This window comes from Anser cygnoides, chromosome 12, assembly GCF_040182565.1.
Source record: "Anser cygnoides isolate HZ-2024a breed goose chromosome 12, Taihu_goose_T2T_genome, whole genome shotgun sequence".
Taxonomy (NCBI): domain Eukaryota; kingdom Metazoa; phylum Chordata; class Aves; order Anseriformes; family Anatidae; genus Anser; species Anser cygnoides.
Window position 1 is genome coordinate 19,569,405 of NC_089884.1, and position 24,014 is coordinate 19,593,418.

Consider the following 24,014-nt stretch of genomic DNA (forward strand, 5'->3'; position numbering starts at 1 on the left):
GATATCAGGACCCTATTGGGCAAGGATCTGAGGAAATTAAGTAAAAGTGAGTCTGTGTCCAGATAGTTACTGCTTATCAACAGACTACAAAACAAGAAGAGAGAGACATCATTCTGGTGGAACAGGGAATAGGGATCTACTTTTCTGCCATTGTAACCTATCCATCAGTGTTTTACGGCTATCTGTGGAGTTAGGTTTCAGTTGCTATAGTGGCAGGGAGTCTGGGGAAAACACTGTTTGTTTTCTTCAGTTTGCTTGCATATTTTCTACTTTTTTTTTTTTTTTTTTACTGGCTGAGAATTACCATTACCATCCAGATAGAAGCAAAAAATGAATTTATTCAACCTTAAAAAGAATGCCATGTATATATAATAATTTTCAAGTAATGTTTAAAATAATTTAAAAAATAAATAAATTACAAGGGTTGTTTTGCATGGGAAACTATCAGATTTATGTTTTCTTTTTAAAGACTTCTTTCAAAAATTTGAAGAAAGGATTGCCTCATATCTTGCTTAATGATAGCTCTAATGGGCTTTCTTAAAGAGTTTATATTTGTTATCGTATTAGTTCCTTAAAGAGCCAATGAAGTAAATGAACTAAATAAATACTAATAAACAAAGTTCTGGTACAGTTAGAGAAAATGACAAAATTTCTACTCATTTCAACAGGTACAATTTTGTTCCAAAGCCACAGATTAATCTATTGTTACATAGTGGATCTAATATGCCCAACACTAGAATATTATTTTTTGATATAATTTATAAGGTTAAAAACAGAGCAGCTTGGAAGGCTAGATATACATCATATGGAAGGAGCTGCATGATGTTCTTGTCTATTTATGGCAACATCACATAAAAAACATTAGTCTATTAATTTAATTGAACATACTAATGAACTGTTCATCATGTTGAACAGATAATGCTGTGTTTGGGAATGACGTCAAACCAAAATGTCAGAGATATCTAGATCAGCAGATGCACGTAATGGACTTCAGTATAGGAGAGATGACTATTTACTGGATCTTTAATTTTCTTTACATGGTGTTCTGGTTACTAGTGGATAATAGCAATGTCAAGGAGTGCCCTTATTCAAAAATAAAAATAAAAATCCCTCTCTTAGGTTCCTGTAAAGAACGTTATTAGCAAGGAACACCGAGCGTAGTACCTGATGTTTGCTGCACCACAATGGTCAGATGGAAATGTGATAGAAAGAATAACTGGGGCTCTGGATTGCACAAGGCCTGAAACAATTGTGCGAACTGCCTTTGGGAGAACTTTCTGAAAGTACACCAGCAGCCAAGGCACTCTCAAGTTCAGCCAAATGGTTTGTGAGGGGCTTGGGGGCTGTTCTGGGTAAAGCTGCCCCTGGTGTGGCTGGCCACAAACACTTCATTCACCTGCTTCCAGTGCAGCCTGACATAATGTGTTGTGCTTGTGTGTTTTGCTTTTCAAACGCTTAAACCAGTGCGATGTAAAATTGTGCTCGAGGTGATCATACTTAAGTCAGTAACTGTGAAGGGCAGAAGAGTAGCTGTGGGATCGATTGCCTCTTAACTTGGAAAAATGAGTGGAGGAGTGAAGGAAAAACTAAGATATATTCTTGCAGCAGTTGTTAGTTGTTACACTGATGAAGTTGAAAACAATTATTATAAATTAGTTAGTATAGCTCTGTGTGCATTTTTGTGGCAATTTTTCAAACTTGAAAAAAAATCTTTGAAAAAAATCTTCCAAAGTAGGAAGGGAACAAAAGACAACATCAAACAGTGGAATTCAGTGATTTCCATCTTCTCTTAACAAAATCACATGTTGCTGGCAAAGCAGAGACTTTTGAGGGATCTGATTGAAAGCCATTGAAATTTGAAGTCAGTAAGAATAATTGTACCAGTTTTAGTGTGCTTTAGAACAAACTGGATTACGCAAGGTCTTCCTATGAAAAGTTGACTGCCTAGAAGTAACCCTTTCTTAGGCAACAGAGCTGAGAGAGAGAGGGGGGCCTATCTCATTACTTCAGTGGCAAGAATTTGCTTTTGCTGGTTTTATTTCTGTGGGCCTTACTGCACAACCGAGGCTACTCTTCTGTGTTTCAGTGCATTCCTGCTGACTTAAAATTACTTGTACCTGAGCAAACTACTGTAGACACAGTAGCTTTTGGTAGGTATAAAAGGTGCCTTAGGGCTCTCTGTTGAGCTCACAGTAATAGTGAGAAAGCGTCTTGTAAATGAGAGCCAAAGCAATTTGCTTCTCAAATCCAAGGGTAGCTTTGATGGCAGATCATTTGAATCAGCAGGCTTTGCAAGGAACTGTCAGCATTTTATGTAAAATCACTGAAATTCGGGGAGAGCAGAACCACAGCAGGACTTCTCTGGTTTACAGAGAGCTCTTTGTTGAAGAAGGAGGAGTGAGAATCATTACCACGATACCAGGGAAATGTTACCAATGACCAGCCTTCTGTCCAGGCCGATAAAATATTTTATTACCTGTTCAGATAAGAAAAAAAATAGTTGTCAAGAAAATGAGACAGCTTCTTAATGCTGTTTCTGTGGGTAACAGTTCTGGTGGTGAGAATGAGCTTGGGGTCAATTGAATAAATGTGAGCAGGCAACAGGTGCTCTCTTGGCCTCCTGAGAGGAAAGCAACCTGGAGGAAGAACTTAAAGGTTCTTGTTAAGCCATGTGGGCAAATGGTAAACAGTATTATCTAGAAATCTTGTCACTTGATGTTAGTGAAATGTCATAATTGATCTGTTCAGCTATCTGCTGTCAGCTGCTTGACAGAGATGCATTAAAATAATAAACATGATCTCAGATTCATTAACCTGTCCTTAGCTGTGCCACTGCCTATGAGCGTTATACTTAGACTCCTTTTATTTTCCTTTTAAAAAGGAATAAAAAAGGAAGAAGGCAGGATTGGCAAGAGTGTTTCATAACTTACTGTGTTAACAGTTTTGTCATTAAACATACAGAAAAAGGAAAAAGACGTTTATATAATGAATATTGTTGTTTAGTTGATGTGATACCACCATAAAGTTGAACTCTTGTACACTGGGCAATATTTAAATTTATTATGCCAGGGTCACTTGGGGAGACTGATAGTGCTTTATAGACACTTTTACTGTGCAAGTGGATTTCAACCAACAGCTGACGTGAGTAATGTGTTAAATGTCAGGTTCTTGGCCTTCTAAAGCAGGTGTGGGCCAGTTTCTAGTTCACCACCAAACATGGCAGATGGAGATCTTTTGTCTGATCTCAGCAGGAAACCCAACTATTGGACCAGGCAGACTTAGCCAGACTGTATGGCATATTTTGATTTTGGAAGTTATTCCTCTAAATTAAAGCTGAAGCCTATTTCAGGGCTTGCCATATGTCATGAGAATTGGTATCTTGCTGCACCATTTCTCTGTGGATATGATTTATTATATTTACGTGTCTAGGAAACATACTGCTTGTGAGAAATTACTCACTGGTGTAGGGCTTAATTTTTCAAAAGTTTAAATACCCTGAAGCATACTACCTGCATGTTTATAAGCTGCAGTAACTACTTGTAAATTAAGTAGATTTTCAGCATAACTTGAAAAAGTTGCCAGCTGGTTGCTGAATATGTAAAGGATATTTATTAGTATTTTTTTGCCTGAGTGGTGTTTAGCAAATGTAGCCAGATTTTGAGGTTGTCTGCTGTCTTTTGCTTTTTGTAAAGTCCTAATGTTTACCACCTTTAGTTCTTTGTCTCCTTAGAATTCTGTTGTGTTGCAACCATTGCAAACTTCTCCCAGAGTCCACACATTCTCTATAAAGCTTTGGCTTTGTTTAGGCCTTAAAAAGCTTTTCTTTTTCCCTTTTACCTGTGTATTTTCAGTCACCTCCAGTTCTACTGTGTTACTGGAAGCAATGCAATAATCTAATGAGATGATCTGTTGGAGCAGCTGGTTTTAACCTCTGTGACATTTCCTGTTTGGGACATAAGCCTCTGGTATCACTTTAGTACATGCTGTAGATTTTTGTTTTCCCCCTTTGCTTCATCTTTTTTCCTACGGCTTATCTTTTTTTCATTCCTTTAGGTGAGAGCTAGCAAGGAGTGATCATAACTGAGCTGCCGTGTCCTGGATTCTTAAACCATTCCTTGTGTTGAATGTTAATGTTTCTCTTGTTTGGCATCAGTCTTCCACAACTGGGAGTGTATGTGGGGCTGAAGCCAAAGTGGAATAAACTCTCATTTCCCTCTGGAGAATAGAAGACTCTTTGGCACCACCAGTTGAAGGTCGCTTGCAGTTCTGGTTCTCCAGCATCTGTGTTTCTTTTTTCTGGCACTCCTGAGATAGTTGATAGCTTGGAGATATTTTAAAGGTGTCCTACAGGTTCATTTCAGTTCAGCTTTTCATGGAATGGAGTCAGTGGCCTACACACTCCAGATCACACTGCTCATTTTTTTTTTTTGTTATCTGGAAAGAAACAAGCAGAAGTCAACAGGAGACCAATTATAATAAGAAACTTTATTTTAAATTTACATCCAGACTGCGATGGACTCATGTGGCTCACCAGTTTGTTTAGTCAATGACAGCATGAGGTGACTGAGCAGAGCTCTGCCATGCACCAAGGTCCTATGGGAGTCCCTGGTATTCATTACTTGCCTAACACTTCAAGCTCCTCAGATGTAATTTGGGAGGTATTGGAGATGAAGCAACATATGTACTAAGTGCAAAATCTCATTATAAGCAATAGGTCCTCACAAAGAAAAAGTGAGTTTAATAGGCTAATGCATTTCTTACAGTAACCGCGCTTGTTTCTGTGCAGTGTAAGGAGGGGTACACAGTGATCTGCAAAGGGTTTTTTCTTTTAGTATTGAAAGGCTTGAGCGTGTCCCTCTTCAGCATTAGTCATTTCTTAAACTTAGTAACCTTCCTTGAATTTCGACTGCAGAAAAAAGTATCACCTTGTAATCATATAAAACTGAACATGTATTTTAAGCATGGTCCTGAATGGAAAGCAGGTGGCTCTAGAATCTAGTTTATTTGTAGGAGAGAAAAAGAGATGAAGAAAAAACAATTCCTGTAGCTTACACAATAGAGTTCCATTTTGTTCTGAAAACTTGCATATCAGCTACTGCCCCATAACACTTGTTTCTCTCCTCTCAGTTTCTTTCAACATAGTAAAAATGCAATTTCACTTATTAGCTAGGACCTGATATAATGCTGACAAGTGTTATGTTGTGAATTCGTGCAGCCCAGCAATTAGTTCTCTTCTGCTCCTAAGTATCTTGTGATAAAGCTTTAGATGCACAGTAGTATCAGGAAGGGGAGAATCTCCACAATCTGCTGATGGGGTATCATAAAACTTGTGTCATACTATCCCAGACCACTGTGAAAGTACCACTGGCAATATCTTTTTGATTAAAAGTGACATGGCATGAAATGGCCAACTCCTGTCAATTTTCACAGGCCAAGTTTTCTTCTGAAGTAATTTCTTGGTATTCAGACCAATATATATTGATGGTAATAAACAATCGAAGTCTTAGAGCTCTTTGTGTCATTTGCAAAACTGGTTAGTGGCCTCTAAATGTTGCAGAACCACCACGTTGGCTCTAATCACTTGGTGGCCTTAAGTAGTCCTACCACAATGTTTTTCTTGTGCAGATAAACACGTTCTCTCACAGAAATGGCAAGGACTTAACACCTTCTTGAGAGGGTAATTTTAATGCTAGTACTACTGACTCCGCAGCGTGCAGAAGAAGGATTTTAAATTCTAGAATGTCTTTTACAGAAAATTCACTGTAAGAATTGCAACTTCTTCCCATATGCCCTTTCTAAAAAGTGAGGAAGGGCTTGGAGGCAAAGGGATGCTTTGTATTACAAAACCTGTGGCTTTGATGTGGTTCACACCAGGTCTCTTGCTGCACTGATATTTCCCCGGTGCTTTTCCCCCTTGCTGTACACATGTGCAACAGTGAAAAGACACTTTTCACTTTTTTCACTTTTTTCGTAATTTTCAAGAATCACGATTGTAATTTTTGTTGGAGACACGCTAATGTAATTCAGAAGTGAAAGCAGGTCAGAAACAAATCTGTGAAATCAGATTTATGATTTTTTGTTGCAAACAGTTGGACACTTGCTCTGAATTTTCACTTGGTTCACTTTCAGAGCCTGGGAGAAAGATTTAATTTTAGAAGTTTCAGTTGACAAAGACATGCTGGTGCTAGGTACGCATTTCAGATCCTTGTCATTGTACTCTATTTTTAAATTCAAGTGACAGCCAACCTAGTGAGTACAGCTTGTGTCTATGTTGCATGTTCTGCCTCTGTTGGAAAGCTGAACTCTTCCAAGCCTTAGCATGAGGCCACCAAATTTACTTTTCTATTTGCTCTGTTTAATGAGGAGAAATGCTCTAGCAAGTTCTTTTCACAGAACTAAAACTGGTCATGAAAAGTGTTTCTCCCTACAGAGGTCTGCGCAGGCATTGGTGATTGCTAAGATGCTCGCCTATCAACAGCCACTTGAGAAAGAATTTTAAATGGTCTTGTGACGTCAAGGAGGCCCAAGAAAATTTAGTCTGGTGCCAAATTACCTCCATCATTGAAAGCATGCAGTAAGAAATAGATAACACAGAAATAAATCTTTTGTGCAATAGCTACGTTATTAGATACGCTCTGCTGACTCCAATAAGTGAGGTTGTCTGGAATAGGAATAGCTAAAGAAGATGAACTTTCAGACCCTCGTTTTCTAATTTATGATTAATGAAAAGCCAGTCTAATCTATCTGACATCCTGCTGTCTGGACAGAATGTCTGCGGGTAGCTTGGACGTTGCAGAGGGAAATTCCCTGACCAAGTTACAGCCTACGAAAGTGAACAGCTTAAGTACAATGGATAAAAAATTGAGTCTCTTGAACGAAAAGATGGACAAACTGTTGCATTTCCAAGAAGACCTGACAGGCAAACTGCAGCGAGTTAGCAAAGGTATTGATGATGTAGAAAAAGGCATTAACAAGCTAACGGTATCCCGAGCAGCTCCTGATGAGCCAGATGAAATGAAAAAAGGCCTAAAGCTGTCGGACAGTCCTCACCAGACTGATATCCAGAGCATATGCTCAGAAGTGTTGAAATTGATGAAATCGGCCCAGCTAGATGCCTTGAAGCATAAGGAGAGGCTGACAAAGATAGAGAAAAGGGTTGATACACTGGATAAAGTGATTACTTTTGTGGGAGAAGTATTAAGAAATTCTAAAGTAGTGGATTTTATTCTCAAGGGCATTGTGCCCTGGAAGAAGGGAAGTCTGCTGGAAATCCTTGTCGAGGTTGGTTTTGTTTTACTGTTCTTAATACCCTTCTTTGCGCTGTAGCTGGGCTCTCCTGATGATTTCTTGTATAATGTGTATAATTCCCATTTTCCCTGTAGTGTTGCTATTACAGGTTACTGCCATGACCTTTGAATTGCAAGTCTCTTGAAACAGAGACCTAGGCTTAAAATGTGTCTTGCAGGCTTATGTCTGAAGTGCCCCAAGTGTGCCAGGCAATCTTGTAACAACTATGAGGAGCAGACTGCTACTGTAAAAGAAGATTCAGCTTCTAACAGTGCTTGAAGATCAGCAATGTCATTCAAATAAGAGACTTAACTGAGGTTCCTGTGAAAGTATGAATTGTATACTGGAAAGCGTTTGCTGAAGGAAGAAACTTCTACTTTCTTGATTGATCGTGAATTCCCAAAACAACACCAGTTAGTAAAACTTACGCTGACTTCTATTCACAGGACTGAGCAGCCTAGGCATCTAAGTTGTCTTATAACTATGTCTTTATGATGGGCCTGTGACTTCATGAACTCTACTGACATTGTGCACTCCTTAAATCAAATAGTTCTTGGGTTTCACGAGAGCAGCTTGCATCAGTTTGTACATATCAACTCCCACACATTTTTTAATATAGTGAGGAAGCAACAGTCAAGACTGGTATGTAGTTGATATGGTATTTTGGAACTGATTAACTTTGCTTTTAAAAAGTTACAAACATTTGGAATTAGTTTTGGCCGATGAGAGTTTTGAGTCTTCCCAGTGGCTTGTATCCTAGGCAAAAAAAAAGAAAATGTGGTGAGGGACTCCGTGAGTAGGAATATGTTTGTTCATTCCAAGTAATCTTCTGCACACCTGCATAGAGGTATTAATTACAGTAAGGACAATTCTAGCGTGAATGCAAATGTCCATTCCTATCTTGATCAAAATGTTTCTGCCAGATCTGTGAAATGTTTTGGTAGATGTTACACCTAAACTCTTATAAAAACAGGACAATGTTAGATGCTAGCTTACCTTTCTGAGGCTTTCTGGGGCTTTCTGAGAGCTCTTCTGGTCTCACTAAGTGTCAGAGGCTGACAAGTAAGCTAGACTGCACAGAGACAGAAGAATTTATAAGGAGTTTTCATTAGTGTCAAGACCAGATAAAGATGATACTTGTACTTGAACTCTTTCAGTTCTACAGATTTTTGGAAAGAAAAAAGGTTGCTAAGTTTGATTTATGTTGGTTAAAGCTGCTGTTACAAGTTACTGCCTGCAGTCCCTGCGTAAGGCCTAGACACAGACAGGGTGCTTTGTGGGGCTTACACCTTGAACTGAGCTGACAGCGCAGTGTGTTAATGGCCAGGTGATGCTGAATATAGAGATGATTTTGTTACCGAATGGTTATTTTCCAAGTGAAAAAAAACAGTAAGGAGGGATATAGATAACGGTGAGGAGAGGCATGCTGGTGGAGAATTTCAGGTGGCCTTCTTGCATGCTGTCAGGATTAGGTGTCAGCTAACCACTATGTGCTGCTTCTTTAGTGTTTGCAGAAAAGGAGGTCTGAGGAGGTCAGAACTTGATCCAAGTTTTATCGGTAGGGGGATTGAGACTGAGAGGTGAAAACGCCTTCTCTCTCCGTGACCTGATGGACTGGGAGGGAGTGGCAGTCTCTGTCCCAGGCTCTAACCGCTGCCTTGCTTGTAGAACAGGCTGTGCATTGGGCAAGCAGACTTGCAGGGCTAACTCCTCCTTTGCTAAATGACCATCGTTATTCTCCTTCTTTGCTTCTGTTTTTTTGTTTTGTTTTGTTTCTGAACAGTTTTTGAAATTGGAGCATAAGATTAGTTATAAAACCTTAATATATATTTGTACTTTGATCACAGGCTGCTGAGTAGTCTATGATATTTGACCTAGGTTTCAATTAGAGAGGTAGCGTATGTACGTGACCTAGCGGGGGTAATGTGGAGCAAGGCGTGGGTGAATTTAGAAACACATGAGCTTGTGCTGAGTTACGTGCTAATTTTGGTGGTCCCGTTTTTTCAGCCTGTTTTGTGACATGTCCAAAATGTTCAGTTGCACTGGGGTTGCACTCAAAAATAATTTATTTGCTTGTTGGTGTTCTCCAACCTTTGCTGTTTTGTAGCAGCATGCAGCTTATCGCAGAGCTGGCTTTGCACAAGGTTGCTAAGTATGGGGATGGGAGTGGGGAGGTTATGTTTTCATTTTTGGGTGAAGCTGTTTGCTGATGGTATGACAGCATTCCAGGGATGCCATAGGAGTGTTTATGGAAGAAATTTTCTGGGTTGGAGTCAAATTAATAAAAGACTGTGAACTGAGCTTCATAGGATCCAAGCCACTTTTTTAATTAAAAAAAAAAGAAAAGAAAAGAAAAGAAAAAAAGGAAAGGGAAAAAAAAAGAAAAACCAACAGCAACAACAAAACAGCATTATACTGTTACTTATCCAAGGCTTTCTTTGCACATAGGATTTTGCAAGAATAATGTTGCCCCTGGTCATTGTTGCAGGTTTGCTTAGAGCTGTAATAAAAATGGTAATGATGTTTTACTATTTTGGGGTATTTTTTTTTTTTGGGGGGGGGGTGGGGAAGGGATGGAGGAGTGTGTTCTGTTGTGGAAACTGCAAGGTTGGAGCATAAAAAACTTAATCCATAACCGTTTTTACTAACAAGTGAAGGGTCTGATTTGCAGTAGACTTCTAATCAATTATCTGCAGGAAAAAAATGAAGCATTGTTTATTTTCCTATATAAATGAAAATAAGAGGCTGCTCATCACTAGATTTTAATTATATGTCAGCCAAGAAATAGGTTATGCCTTTTCCTATTTTTGTAATGTTTTTTTGCTAAATATATGTTATTTATTTTTAATTATATTACAAGTGTATTGCTGTTTAAAGTGTTTAGTGATGCTGTTAAAAAATAACCCTCCTCTGTGCTGTGTTAATTGGAGGATTACATTTGCTTAAAATAAATTTGTGCTGCTAAAATAAAATAAGATTGCTTTTAATCATGACAGAGGTGACATATATTGTCAAGTACGTATACAAGAGTTGCAATAAAGCTAAGAGTTCTTTGTCTGTATCACCTCTGTTGTAGTTCAAATCATGAATCTTTAGATGTTTTGAGACAAATATATTACTGTATCTATAAAGATACTGCTTGTGTTTCAGTCACCAGTCAACAAGTGACAGAAATACAATGCAATTTCCTTTTCTGATATTTCTTATCCTTTATATATCCTGTGGGTTTTTTTTGTTTTGTTTTGTTTTGTTTTTAATCAGTGTGGATACAGATTACATGAGGCAAAATCTCTTACAGTTAAAAGTTTGGAAAGCAGAGATCTAATGTATTGTTCTGTGTCATCATGTTTTAGAAGTATGCCTTTTTGCAAAAGCAGGGAGAAACTCAAGAAAGTGGAAAGGAAATACAATAGTACCTAAAAATTTAGAAGGTCAGAGGTGTCAGTGTCCATTTTACAGGGTCTCACTACCTATAGAGTTAGAGGAACCTAGTGGGAAATAAGCACTCTTGACTATAACTGTTATTTTTGTGTTCCGCTGTCATTTTTAGGCCAAAGATAAGCCTGAAGAGAGTGGTGCAAAACCAAAGCATGGGCTTAGTAACAGAGGAACCCAAACTGAAAGCAAAAAGCCTTTGGAAGGTATGTGGCACTCTGGGCATGCTACAGTCTTTGACTCTAGAATGTGCAGCAGACAAACTGGAAACTAATAGCCTGCCGTTTCCCACTACCTGAATTACTTAAATGTGATTGAGTAACTTCATCCACCAGTATTGGGAAAATAGATTACATTTTATGTAAGAACATCTGTCCCCCAGATAGAACCCCACAAAAACCTAGAACTAAAAGCAGCGTCTTTGCTTGGCTACAGTTTCTTTGTTTTCATATAACAGTGATCTGATTTAAGAGAGCAGTATGTGTTGTGAGATACCATGAAGGTGGTGGCAATATCGCACAGCAAACCTAAACCATACGACTGACCCAACCCTCTCCCTCTCTGAAATAGGGACATGTTGACATTGGGAATATCTTTTTTAATCAGCAAGTTTCATTGCCATGTCAGGGCTAGACTCCTAAATAGGATGTAGCTGTCTGGGTGTTGCCGTGTTACATCCATTGCCTGTGAGTTGCAACAGGGTGAACATGATGTTGAGCAGACCCTGTCATTGCTGTTGTCTTCACAAAATGTCAGTGAATCCTTTAAATAATGGACAGTCCCTTTTTAGCTTCAGCATTTAGGAAGTAACAAAAAAAAAAGCAGACAGCTGATCACAATTTTGAGTCCAAGGCTACACAAGTTTGTGAACTGATCTTGATAGCCAGTGACCTGTGCATGCTGAACCATGAAAGAAGTTACCATAGAAATTTCCATTATTAATATGCGCAATCATTGTCATGAGAAGGTATGGTAGAACCTTCTTTCCCTTTTGTGGAAAAGCAGTTAAGGCACTGATTAAGCCATGAGCGTTAATAATGGCTGTCTCCAGCCTGTTGGTGTAAGGATTTTTAAACCTTTCAGTGGATGCTTTCTTGCTACTTGTTCAGATGTACCTAACTCCATAGGTTGTTTTGAATGGCTGGGTTACTTTGCTCCTTTTCTTTTTGCTGTCACTTTTGTCAAGGATAGCTTATTAATGGCATGTTTTTATTCAGAGACTAAATGTGTGAAAAAGCTGGATCTAAACAATGAAGCATGTGAGAAGGTGAACGCTTCCAGTGTTGTAGCCAACAAAGCTGACTTGAAACCCCAAGCTAAAGAGAGGACAGCACAGCAGCAAGCAGTAGAAGGTGCTGGCAAGAAACAGAGCTCTAAGAGCTGTCAACAGCAAAAGGACGTTGGTGTCAAAGCTTTGAATCAACACAATGGTCTTCCCTTGGTAAATCAAGATCACGTAGGCAACCAAAATGTTCCTGTTAAAGCACACGATATGGACGGAGCCCCACGCCTAGATGAGTGCTCCAGGCAGCCTGTTCATCAGAAACTTGGAGAGAATGAAAACAAACCTCCATTGCCAAGTGCGGCATCCCAGGAAGCTGTGCCCTCGACATCCCAGGCTATATCTGACACAGGGTGTGAGGTGACACATACCAGGTAATGGCCTTGTTGGTAGTTTTCTGTATGATCTGAAACCATTTCATGTGTTAGAAGGAAAAAAAAAAATGTTATTAAAGGAGGCAGTTCCTGCTTAGGCATGATCGAGAGGTAAAACAGCCATGCTGAAGAAAGGTGCAGTGAGACCTTACAAATGGTTAAAGCAAAAAAACTCAAAGCACCAGAAGCCCCCTGTAAATTTTTATGAAGCCAAGAAGTTAGAGGGCTAGACATATGGGAGACCTTTGATGTGATAGTGGCTACTGTGTATTAGAGGTAGGAATGAGACTGCCCTTCTATAGCTGACGTAGATGGACTTTCATAAATCATTCCTTTCAAAATCCTCTTTTTTCTCTAAACATGAGGATGAAAGAAATATAAGTTATTTACTAATATATAACAAAACTGAAGAATTTTTCATTTCCCATCCTCGGTGTTTTCAAGGATTTTTTTTCATGCCTCGATTACTTAAAGGTGTGACCAGATTGTTCATTTTTTTTTATTCTTTATTAGCCTAATCTTTTCCTCATATAAGTGCTTTGCAATATGTCTTTTATAATCCTTTTCCTTTTAAATTCCTTTTAAATTATTTAATCAGGATTTGATTTTAAGTCCATTAAAAACAAACAAAACCCTACCAACCAAGCCCCAATAGATGCCAATTCTGTGACAAACTTTAAGTGCCATGCCTTCCATGTTGGGGTAAATATGGGGGCAAATATGTGTGTGTATGGATGGTATACACACTCACACATAAGTATAAATGTACATTACTCTGTGTGTGTGCAATTACCCTATTCCTTCTGTGTACAAATTGATACCTGAAGCCCAGGCAAGAATGCGATCCTACTTTTGTATGTGCATACTTGAATTTGGAAGCTTTGAATTTTATCAGTACTTGCAAATATGGGGCAGACATCTAAATTTCATCTAAATTTTCCTGTGCACTGGGTAGGCGTCTACTGGGCTTACAGGACTCCTTTTTTAAAAAAAAAAAAAAAAAAAAAAGAGAGAGAGAGTTGCCCTGATCTCAGCACCTAAGGCTTCGTGAGAGAAATGATGCTGCAAAGACTGGCTCATTGGGTTTATTTCTCCTAAGAGGCTAAGTGTAAGGACATGGTAGGAGAAAGCAGTAGAAGCTTTCCCCACCACTGCCTCGTGCCAACATTCAGGAGCAACTTAGTGTACAGGTTATAGACACTGTTATCTCCAAATTGGTTGGTGTAATAGCATTATGAATCGAGGGACCTCCCTGTATTTTGACTGTGGGTTATAGTCTTTGGCTTGTGAATTGAAGGCGCCTTGCTTCTAGCAAGCTGGCGTGGGTCTGTGCTGCCTCAGAGGCTCCCACCTTGAGGTTGGCTCAAGGTGTTTGTGAAGCAGCTGATGAACAGTTGTGCACCCCCTTAGAAGTCAGTGCTGGTTGAACACGCTATGCCGGGGGGAACTCACAGATAGACAGCAGCTGGATGGTTTGGACAGAGGGGATGTGTGAGTCCCAGAGAGTTTGGTTTGGGGGGGTTGGAGGCCAACGGTTAACTAGAAGGCAGAACCTATAGTAAATCCCAGAGGAAGGCAGCCCTCCTGAACAAGGTACCTATTATGCTTGTGAGTTTGGTAAATGAGTCTCTAAAAATGAATGCTACTTTTAATGAAGTCTGTAAGCCCACACAGAAGTGTCAAAAGAACATTGTGTTCTGTTTGGAGAAATGCCCAAGAGTCCTGTCAAGTTCAGGCTTGTCTAGATAGCAGTGGAAGTGTTTGCTCAGAGCAGTGTTCAGCTGCTCCAGTAGCTCACTCCTGGTGCAGTTTAGATTCATAGCACAATGTACAGGGTGTTAAAGGTGCTAAACGTGAGAAACTTTGGACTCTTATTAAGCAAAAGTGGAAACAATTTTATTTTACATGTTTTGTAATAAGGTAGCTCCTCTGGAACAGGCAGTAACTTCTGGGAAATGGGATGCATTTTCCCCTAGACTTCAGAAATTTTCTTTCATTTCAGTTATATGAAATCTACTTTAAGACTTCACAGACTTCAGTTCAGCCTCGCTGAAATCAGACTGTTACTGACAGTTGAACCAGTAATAGCTGACTCAAATTACAATACAAGTGTATTTGGACTGTAGGTGTATAGAGGTTTGATTTTAAACCATATTCTTTTTAGGCAACGAAAGAGAGGGGGAAAATGTTTAAACTTTCCTTGTAGCTCAAACACCAAGGAGAATAGCATTAATGGAGTGAGAGTTATGAAAATTGTGTTTTTAACACTTGGCTGTGGGAAGAATGCTATCCCATAAGACAAACACACATTTGAGTTTGCAAGTCAGCAAGCTGCAAGAGGACTAGGATGGATGTGAACAATCAGATTTGTAGAGCTGTATGAACAGTCAGACACTTAAGTACTTGGCCTGTAGTTGGTAAAGATAGTCGCTACCACCTTTCTGCCCACGAGCTGTAGTTTATTAGACCAACTGTAATAGTTGCAAAAAATGGAAGAGCTTTCAAATGGTTGGGCTAATACTTTTCAGTCTGTGCGACATCTTGTGTTCAGAGAAGGCAGACGTATACACAGACAAGGACACAGAAGAAGCATCAGCACGGTTTTTGGTGCTTTCTAGTGCTGTATTTTTTAATAGGATTGATATGGTTAGGTTTCTTTAATACTGTAGAAATCTGCATTTTAATTTTCTACCCGCACAAAGTTACAACAGCAAGGCTAGCCATCTGCATGAAATGTCAACTGTTTGCTCTGCAGGATATCCATCAATGTCCATGTGGCTGAAATGAAAGAAAAGATCAAGACCAAGGAAGAAATCTCAAATGATCACAGACACGGATGTCCCAGAGTAAAATCCCCATCCTCCACATCAGCAGAAGTACATGAACAGCTGCCTGGTAAATTAAAACTTAAACAGAGTCCTAAGAACATCAGCACTGAACCAAATCAAGAAGTGAAAGGGGACAGTAAGCAAAACGATCTTGCATCAAAAACAGGCAAGCAACAGCTGTTACTGAACAAACCCAAACCAGGTAAAAAGACTGAAGACAAGTCAGAACTAAAATGTAAGCCTAAAGCCTCACAAAATACCTCTGCAACAGAGCCAAAGAAAGATCTGGGGATAGAAGTGAAAATCCATCAAGAAACAATAAAAGCAGATTCCTTGACAGTTACTAGCTCTGAGAAGAGAGAATCTGAGTCTGCATCTTCAGGAGGAAGTGAAAATGATGTAGGCCAATGTGCAGGAATGGTACCGCAGAACACTACGTCATTGGAAAATAGCAAAGAGCCTTCCACACAGGATGAAGTGGTCATTGGTAGGTTGCTTGTACTTACTTTGGAAACTTTTACACTTTTATACGGCTACTCATGTGTATTATAGATAAAATAATAGCTGGAGTGGTACTTGCTCTACCACCTGTGTCTTACAGTTCAAGAGCATTTACCTAAACACTACAGATACCTTTGATGATGAAAAGAAGATCAAATATAATTTTTTTCAAACTTTCAGATAATTTTGTCAGGTGATATCTTTTGTTAATGCATAAAGAAAAACGTTAATACTCAAAATGTCCTGTGATTTTACTGTGTTAAAAAAGCAGGGTTGAGAGTCAGGAGGTGGAATCCTATCCTCAGTTACAGGCCTTTATTTCTCATCTGTAAAAGACTGTTAGCAGTAAAAGCTCCTTATTTGAAGCAATAGAGAGGTTTTGGATGTTTTCAGTACCTCCCTTATGGCTCTCTACAAATGCAAATGTATATATTTTTGTAATCCTTTCTTTACTTTTTTGATAAAAAGCCAAGTACTTGAGTTTGCATACTCAACTGATTCTCATTTAAAATGAAGAAATAATTCCATTGTTTCTAGGTATTTTACTTTCATTCCACTCTAAAAATAGTAAAAGAATTTCATGTTTAATGTTATCCAGATACTGCAGTGCTTATCCAAATTCCAGTAGAAGAAAAAGTGATGACATGGTAGATGAACAGGAAGCAAAGAGAAAAGATGAGAGAGGGTAGTCCTGTACTGAAGTGCTTTATACTAAAGTTCAGTTTTGAGCATATTCACGAGCAGCTTACCAGCTGCAGTCTGTGGTTGGCTTGTCTGGACCCCTGGTATTTTTCCCTTAGAGCCCTGCTGCCACAGAAAAGCTGAGTGCTGCAGCAGGGGAAGAGCTGTGTTTGTGTTTTGCATTCCCAGCTCTACCTCAGCAATTCATCTCTGAGAAACTGGGCTTGCCCCTTCAGGAATAGTGATGCTGAAAGTAAGGGGATATATGATTTGTGGAGCTGTAGGTACCAGAACCACAAAAGACAATTGAGACGTCTCCTTTTACTGACCAACACAACAAGGTGGCATGCATGTCTTGTGGACCGAAAACATTGGTATGAGGAAGCTGAAGGTGCAGTACTATGTGGCAAAATGTCTCAATAACCTGGTTTCCTTCTCTTTAGATGACAGCCCTTCTCCCCCGGCTCCTTTTGAACATCGCATAGTGAGTGTCAAGCAAACAGAAGTGACAACGTGCTACTCAGTGTGTCGTCATGAAGTACTTGGGGGGTAAGTCTCTGTGTCCCTAAAGCTGTACTGCAGGTGGTGGCTAAGTCACAAGGAAATGCAGTTAGATCAAGAACTAGAGAGGTCATCTTCAGGTGGCTCCAACGTGCAGCAGCATGGGGAGCGACAGATACCAGCTCACTTCTTTACTCCGTGGGTTTGAGTTGAGCAAAAAGTGATTCAAATGTATCTAGCTGTTTTTGGTATATCTTATGAATACCTTCTCTTCTATTTTGATATGGTCACGTTCTGTAACATTCTCAGTGCCTTAAGCCTTGTAGAAGTTGGTTGGAACTGAAAGTAGAGCAAGAAAAGAGTAAATTTTATCTAGGATAGTGAAGCAAGGAAAAAGAATGCAAATAGGATGTCAGATCTTTCTATGCCTCTGTTCATCCTCACGGCTTTTTTTGGGCTATGATAGTTTCCCTTGTATCAACCTACCTGTGGGTTGGTATATAATCTAAGGGCACCTCCAAGTTCTTTAGGTTACTGGTTTCTGCCCTAGTTCCATTTTCAGACTCCTGACTGTGATCTTGGATGACTGTCTTTTGCATTTGTTGTAATAATCCTGGCCACAGCTGGAGTTGTGAGAAAAACTTGTAACCCTCAGGCAGACAGATTCAAAGCATTTCAAGTCACCAAAGCCTGCTAGGTCAGGCAGCTTCTAAAGATCTTTTTTCTGCCATGCTGAATATTTTGTGAAAGAAAACTAAGGGGAAAAATTATAATTATGTTGACCTTGCATTTAGTCTTCACTCATGGGAAATCTGCAGCTGCTTCAGCCTTTGTGTGGCTGTATACTTACTTATCTGACGAGAAGCTTTGATTAACAGGCTAATCCAAGTACGTATATGGCTCAAGTATAAGCCTGATGATGCAATAGCAGGGAAGATGATGTTTAGAAATCATCCCAAGGGACATTAATGTATCTGGGTTACACAGGGGAGAATTTACAACATGCAAGAAATACAGCCTGTGGAGTGGCTACGGTTATGGGTGTTAGTCATTTTAAAAGTTATGAGATCAAGACAGAAATATCCTTGTTAATATACCCACTAACACATCACTGAAGGACAGCAAGTGGGTACAGTTACAGAACCGAAAAAGAATATCATCAGGTCATCATACCATTATGAAATGTAGTAATACGAAGGGGGCATAATATTTTAATGTAAGCATTGAACAACTGGCTGGAAAGATAAAACTAATCCTTCATAAGCTGAGAGAAAGAGGAGATTCATGCTGCTGGCCACCTGATTCTGTTCACTTTGTACTGTGCTATTTTTAAATCAATGATAAGAATAGTTTGAAAAGTTTTTTTGCAGTGAGCTGTGTTAATCTGTATTCCAACTTTTGTTTGGTATCAACAGGGGGCGTTTTGGGCAAGTCCACAAGTGCACGGAAATAGCAACTGGTCTCAATCTGGCAGCCAAAATCATAAAAGTGAAAGGAGCAAAAGAAAAGGTAACCATGTTCCTGTGAACCTAAATGAGCATACTGTTGCTCATTTTACATGAGTGTATTGCAAACACCTTAGCACTACCTCACTGAATCAGACCATAGAAGTCAACTTCTCATTGCATAGTATCAAATATTGTAAAATCTGTCTTATTAAGTAGTAGCTTGGGCTTTGTTTGACTGTTTGTCATCTCCAGTGTTTGTGATTAAGCCTTTTGTTCACATGAGGCCTGTGGTATAGCTGCTGTAGGGTTTTAAATAATTATATTTGAATATATTAGAAATTAAGGAGCATATTTGCTCATTTTTTGTTAATTTGTTCCTTTTTCAGGAGGAAGTGAAAAATGAAATTCACATAATGAACCAATTAAATCACGTGAATCTGATCCAGCTTTATGATGCCTTTGAAGCCAAAAATAATATCACTTTGATCATGGAATAGTAAGTTTAAATTATCTCAGAAAGTGTCAGTTTTTGGAGTTTGCTTTGGTCACTAAAAGAAACTGAGAATGATAATTCCGAGGTGTGAAAAAGTCTCGAGTGGCTTCACAGCCTGTGAGAGTAGAAAATACTTATTTTCAAGGTAATTTCTTCAGGTAAAAATATATATATTTGGCAACCTTGTGGTTTAAGCAAGTGCCAAGAAAGGTAGCTATCTTCAAGTGCACGAACCAAATTACAAGACAGTTAATGAACAGAACTTCACTGTGGTTCATTCTTCATTTTAGTTTAACTTACAGGCCCTCTAACATTGTACCTAGCTACCAAATTCTAAAGAAGTGTTGCGGGTAAGTAAAACCTCAGAGAAAAAGTGAATGTGAGAGACCCAGACAAGAGGAGAAGTGAAGCGTTTCAAGTAGAAATAGAATAGACATGGAGAAAGAAAGTAATTTCTTACATCCATGGTCTGCTCCCATTTGAATAATATGAAGCTTAATAAGCATGCCTTCCCATTTGCAGCTTAAAAAAAAAAATCTAAATCAAATATGGAATTCACAAAAGGGAGATCTAATGATGTATGCCTCCTGGCTTTTCTGTGTAGTTGCATATTGCTTTTCATTTATACACAAACCGAATTTCCACTACAGAACTAATTGTTAATGGTGTGAAGGAAAAAAGGAAACAAAATGAAATAGCAAATATAAACACAGTACGTTTAAAATGTGTATATTACAATTTTTAAAATAGAAAATTAGAATTGTTTTGTTGCAGAACCTTGTTGGAGCTATGTTTGATGTAATGTTCTCTTAATTTTTGTGCAGACTGAATTTCAATTGTCAGCTCATGTAAAGCAGCTTTCAGTTTTAGAAGTTTCATTCATTACACTGTGTAGGTTGAAGAGTTCCGTTCTCTAGGCTTTCTCCAGTTTCCCATCTGGTCTCCAAGTTGTGTGGTCTTGAGTTTGTTTGATTCTCCCTGCACCCACCAAATATTAGCAACAAGTTTTCCAATGTGGAAGGTGCTGTAGATTAATACTTAATCTCACACTCAAAAATAATTTTCCTGAAGTCATTGAGAATACTGATACACTTTTACTGGATGGTAATGTTAGGTCCTGTGCTAAATTAGGACTTAAGTTTCCAACTTGGAAATAAGTTGAGCTAATGAGGAATTTTAGCTTTTTTAACACTTCTCTATGTCAAAATTTTAGTCTTGATGGTGGTGAATTATTTGACCGGATCATAGATGAAAACTACCATCTAACAGAGTTGGATGCAATCTTATTTACCAAACAAATCTGTGAAGGAGTCCACTACTTGCACCAGCATTATATTCTCCATTTAGATCTGAAGGTCAGTAGTTCATACTCTTTACTCTTTAGTGTTGCTGTGGTTTGGACCACTACAGTCTCTAATTGCAAGAAGAGAATTATTTCATTGACTTATTTCATTTAAAAAAAAAAAAAGGAAAAAAAAGAAGACTTCCTTAATTGAGTAGTCACAGTGAATGAAGCTTTAGAGATTCGTATTTTTTCAATGTTTTTTTGGTAGCTTGCTTTTGAAGGCAAAACTTCTACTCTGTTTTCACAGAGGAACACAAAAGTTCACAGGAACAAGTTAAACTTCTTTATAGATCAAAACCCAAACCGTTCGTTAACTCAGTATGCCAGTCAAGTCTCTTCCGTAATGGGAATAGAAGGAAAAAAATCATCTTAAAAATTATGACTACTGTCTCTGAGTTTTTTTTACTCTTTTGCTAGATTTGTTTCTCAGACATAAATTTAACTAAAAATACTCTCTTATCTTTTTGTAGCCTGAAAACATATTATGTGTAAACCACACAGGAAACCAGATTAAAATTATTGATTTTGGATTAGCAAGGAGGTAAGAGTTCAGTTATGATTTTTTTTTTTTTAAATAAACGTGTTTTCGGTAGTTCTTGTTATATTTTTTGTGTTTTGGGATCCCTAAAGTGATTCTGATATGTGAATGAGTTCACTAGTATGCTGCTGCAGTCATGAGTTTTCTGCTGTGTGCATTAATTATCTAATTACATTTTCAAATAATGTTTCTGTTGGATAAACCTATGCTGCTGTTCTAATTATCTCAAAATGATTCCCCATGTAGAGCTTTTACTCTAGGGACTTCATGAAGGTTCTAGGGACTTCATGACTGCTGAGTTTTGTTGTGCAGGTTCTGGTTGTGGAAATTATCTGCTAAACAAAAATGTTTGAGCCATCCCCCATGAAATGGGAAACCCTTAGAGAAATACAGACTTTTCTGTCTTTTACTTTGCTTGCCTTGTTAGAGGAAAGCTGTGGGAGCATGAATCAGTTCCTCTAGAATAGAAAAGAATGAATCCTGATGGTATAACAATAAAAATGTGTATTTCTTCTCTAAACCCTTTGGGGCTTGTTAAGCCAAAACCTGGTACATACATAGATGTACCGATGTGTGCGTATGTATCAAACCCTGTCATCTGTCCAAGGACTCCTTTCTGTTAGAAGTATTTTATGAAAACAAATGGATATACTGAGGCTAATTTATTTTCGTTTTGAGAAGGAGGGTAAAGATGCAAACTTTCACTAAAGCAGGATTGAAACAAAATCTTCGAGGAAATGGAGATGTAAAAGCAATGCTTTAATTGTTTTCTGTCTCTGTACATAGGTGTGGCTTCAGCTGCTATATGTGAAACATTACTGGTTATTCCGTGTCTGTACCCTTCACTTTTAAGTAATAAAACAGTATCATTTTCTCTCTATATGGATCACTGTTTTGCTTGTTACCAAGCTCAAATAATCCTCTTCAGAGTCCCACCTTAGCAGTTATACTGTGCTCATATCTGTTATGTAGACCTTTACCCTGAGGTACAGCTGGCCACATCCCACAAAGCTAATGCTCTTCTAACCCATTTCAATGGAAGCTGGTTTATTTATTTTGTGTTGGACAGTATCTGCTGGAAAGCATCCTGTGGAGCCTGGCAGAGAATCTTCTATCACTTTCTGGGAGAGGCCTCTGCAAGTTTTATTGCGCTTGGTCTTCCTTTTTGTTTTGCTCTGGCAAGGGGATAGCTGATGGTTTATTACACCTGTGGTCACAGCAAAATTCACCAATTTATCCTTTTAAGACCTTAATGCTGTCCTGGTTGTCTGGGTGAGTCTGGATGCACTGTCCTTTTAGGCATGCCTTGATTTTTACAAATGAGAGGTTTGTTTCCCCAGCCTGCTCTCAGCACTGATGCATGTCTCTTTCTGATAAAGGTACAAGCCTCGTGAAAAACTGAAGGTTAATTTTGGAACTCCAGAGTTCTTGGCTCCTGAAGTAGTGAACTATGAGTTTGTTTCCTTCCCAACAGACATGTGGAGTGTAGGAGTCATCACGTACATGTTGTAAGTAAGCCTGCAAGGGATTGTGGTAATGGCACGAAAGGCTCTGCAAGAACACACCAGTGAAGTGTATCTGCAAAGCAGGAATGCAACAGCCATTGAGTCCATTTGGATGTGACTCCTAATTCATTCTGTTAAAAACAAACAACCCCAAGCCACAGCCTTTTAATATGAAGATATAAGGTGGATATTAAGTCTCTAAACAACAAGTAACCCTTTTGATAAATACATAAATGTATTTACCGACTTATTTAGCAAGTTAAAGTGGGCCAGGTCATGATTACTCAGAGGAGTGGACCAAAGCATGTCTAAATTTCCATTTTGATTGTGTTCTTGAGGATATAGATTAATTTTCAAATTTGCAGTCTGATTATTTTATTAGCTGGGACTTGGTATGCATCTGCACAGAGGGGTTAATGTCAGATGTTAGACCACAGGTCATGGTACAAATGAGGGTAAAACATCTCCAATATCTGCATGGTGGCTGTGGAGGGTTTGTCTGTCCAAAATCTGTGGCTTCTGACAAGCTGATTCTGTTTGAAAAATTCTCAGAATTTTGCACAGATGCTTTCTGTGAACGAGATAAATTTCTGGTTTAAATTTGTTAGCCAAAAAGCAGCTGAATAAATTATTGAAACAATAAATCAGGGCTTAGAAACTAACTGAAAACAGGATGCTATTGTTCAGAATTCAGTTTAATTCAGGCCAAACTGGGATATGCACCTTGGTTTAGGAAAGCTCTTGAGCCCTCCTAGCTTTCCTAGCTGGGAATGCACTGAAGTATGTACTTAAATCCCTGCTGAATTATTTTTTTGGGGGGATCTGTTAACAATGCTCCCTGACTTAGGCGCTAGACAGTAACACTAATGATATGATGATGCTTTATTACTCCGAACTATTGGCTTATCTTTAATAGGGACTGAGAACTTGAACACCCCCCCCCCCCCCCCCCCCCCAATAACTGAAAGCCCTTCCTCTTGATAAGCTACCTACAATTATAAAGCAGAGGATTCAGGAGAGGAGAAACTCATCTTGCGTATAGCTACTTACCTCCCATTCCACTTTTTTTTTTTTTTTCTTTTTTTAAGGCTTAGTGGCCTGTCCCCATTCCTGGGAGAAACTGATGCAGAGACGATGAATTACGTAGTCAATTGCAGCTGGGATTTTGATGCAGAAGCATTTGAACAGCTATCAGAGGAAGCAAAAGACTTTATTTCCAGACTACTTGTGAAAGAGAAAAGGTACTTTCCTTCTCTGATCACCTAATAACATGAAGTTCTTCCTAGCTGACTGTTTGAGTTAGTCAACAATGAGAACTTATTATGTGACGTTTTTGTTTGCTCTACTTGTGCTTACTGGGCAGTTTCTCTGTGATTCAGAAGCCCCTGTTTAAAAGGAAGATGTCTATGTACTGTGGCTGAGGAATGTTGCCTTTCACAGCAGCATCAACACAAGCAGAACAAAGGAAATCTGGAAGGACTTGCTCTGTAGGAATCTGTCTTTAATATTCCTTCGCTGAGCAAAAGCTATTTCTTTCGTTAAAAAAAAAAAATCTTGAATGCCACAGAGGATAAATGGAAGCTGCAGCTGTGAAAATGTGCATAGTTCTCTTCAAAAGTAGTCTAAATGCATTTGGTAGATATTAGGGAGCATTTGGGACTTAACTCTGCATGTGGCTTCTTATTCTGGGCTCCAGTGAAATAAAAAACAATTTTATGTATGAAATGCCAAGAGAGTGAGGGTAATGTTGATGTCAGACTATGACTGTGGAGATGGATGGGGTAAGTGGGTAGGAA

At 38.8% G+C, this 24,014-nt stretch overlaps 2 protein-coding genes across 4 annotated transcripts in view; both read left to right on the forward strand.

Moving 5' to 3' along the window:
- C12H16orf87 (chromosome 12 C16orf87 homolog) overlaps positions 1 to 11,986 on the forward strand; it is a 37,545-nt gene extending 25,559 nt beyond the window's left edge. The window contains exons 6-7 of the transcript XR_010834407.1: positions 10,838 to 10,928; positions 11,940 to 11,986. The gene's annotated coding sequence lies outside the window, so the exon portion shown is untranslated. The remainder of the gene's footprint in view (positions 1 to 10,837; positions 10,929 to 11,939) is intronic.
- Positions 1 to 24,014, forward strand: part of MYLK3 (myosin light chain kinase 3) — a 28,780-nt gene that overhangs the window by 747 nt on the left and 4,019 nt on the right. Inside the window, exons 1-12 of one of the 3 annotated variants that reach the window (XM_048073296.2) lie at positions 6,375 to 7,281; positions 9,736 to 9,801; positions 10,838 to 10,928; positions 11,940 to 12,378; positions 15,134 to 15,693; positions 16,832 to 16,937; positions 18,305 to 18,398; positions 18,724 to 18,833; positions 20,044 to 20,185; positions 20,646 to 20,716; positions 22,093 to 22,221; positions 23,307 to 23,459. In XM_048073296.2, the coding sequence (XP_047929253.2) occupies positions 6,769 to 7,281; positions 9,736 to 9,801; positions 10,838 to 10,928; positions 11,940 to 12,378; positions 15,134 to 15,693; positions 16,832 to 16,937; positions 18,305 to 18,398; positions 18,724 to 18,833; positions 20,044 to 20,185; positions 20,646 to 20,716; positions 22,093 to 22,221; positions 23,307 to 23,459 (2,474 nt within the window). In that variant the 5' untranslated portion in view covers positions 6,375 to 6,768. Of the gene's footprint in view, positions 1 to 6,374; positions 7,282 to 9,735; positions 9,802 to 10,837; positions 10,929 to 11,939; positions 12,379 to 15,133; positions 15,694 to 16,831; positions 16,938 to 18,304; positions 18,399 to 18,723; positions 18,834 to 20,043; positions 20,186 to 20,645; positions 20,717 to 22,092; positions 22,222 to 23,306; positions 23,460 to 24,014 lie in introns of those variants that run through there. The other 2 variants (XM_048073295.2, XM_013186888.3) reach the window with 2 other exon arrangements.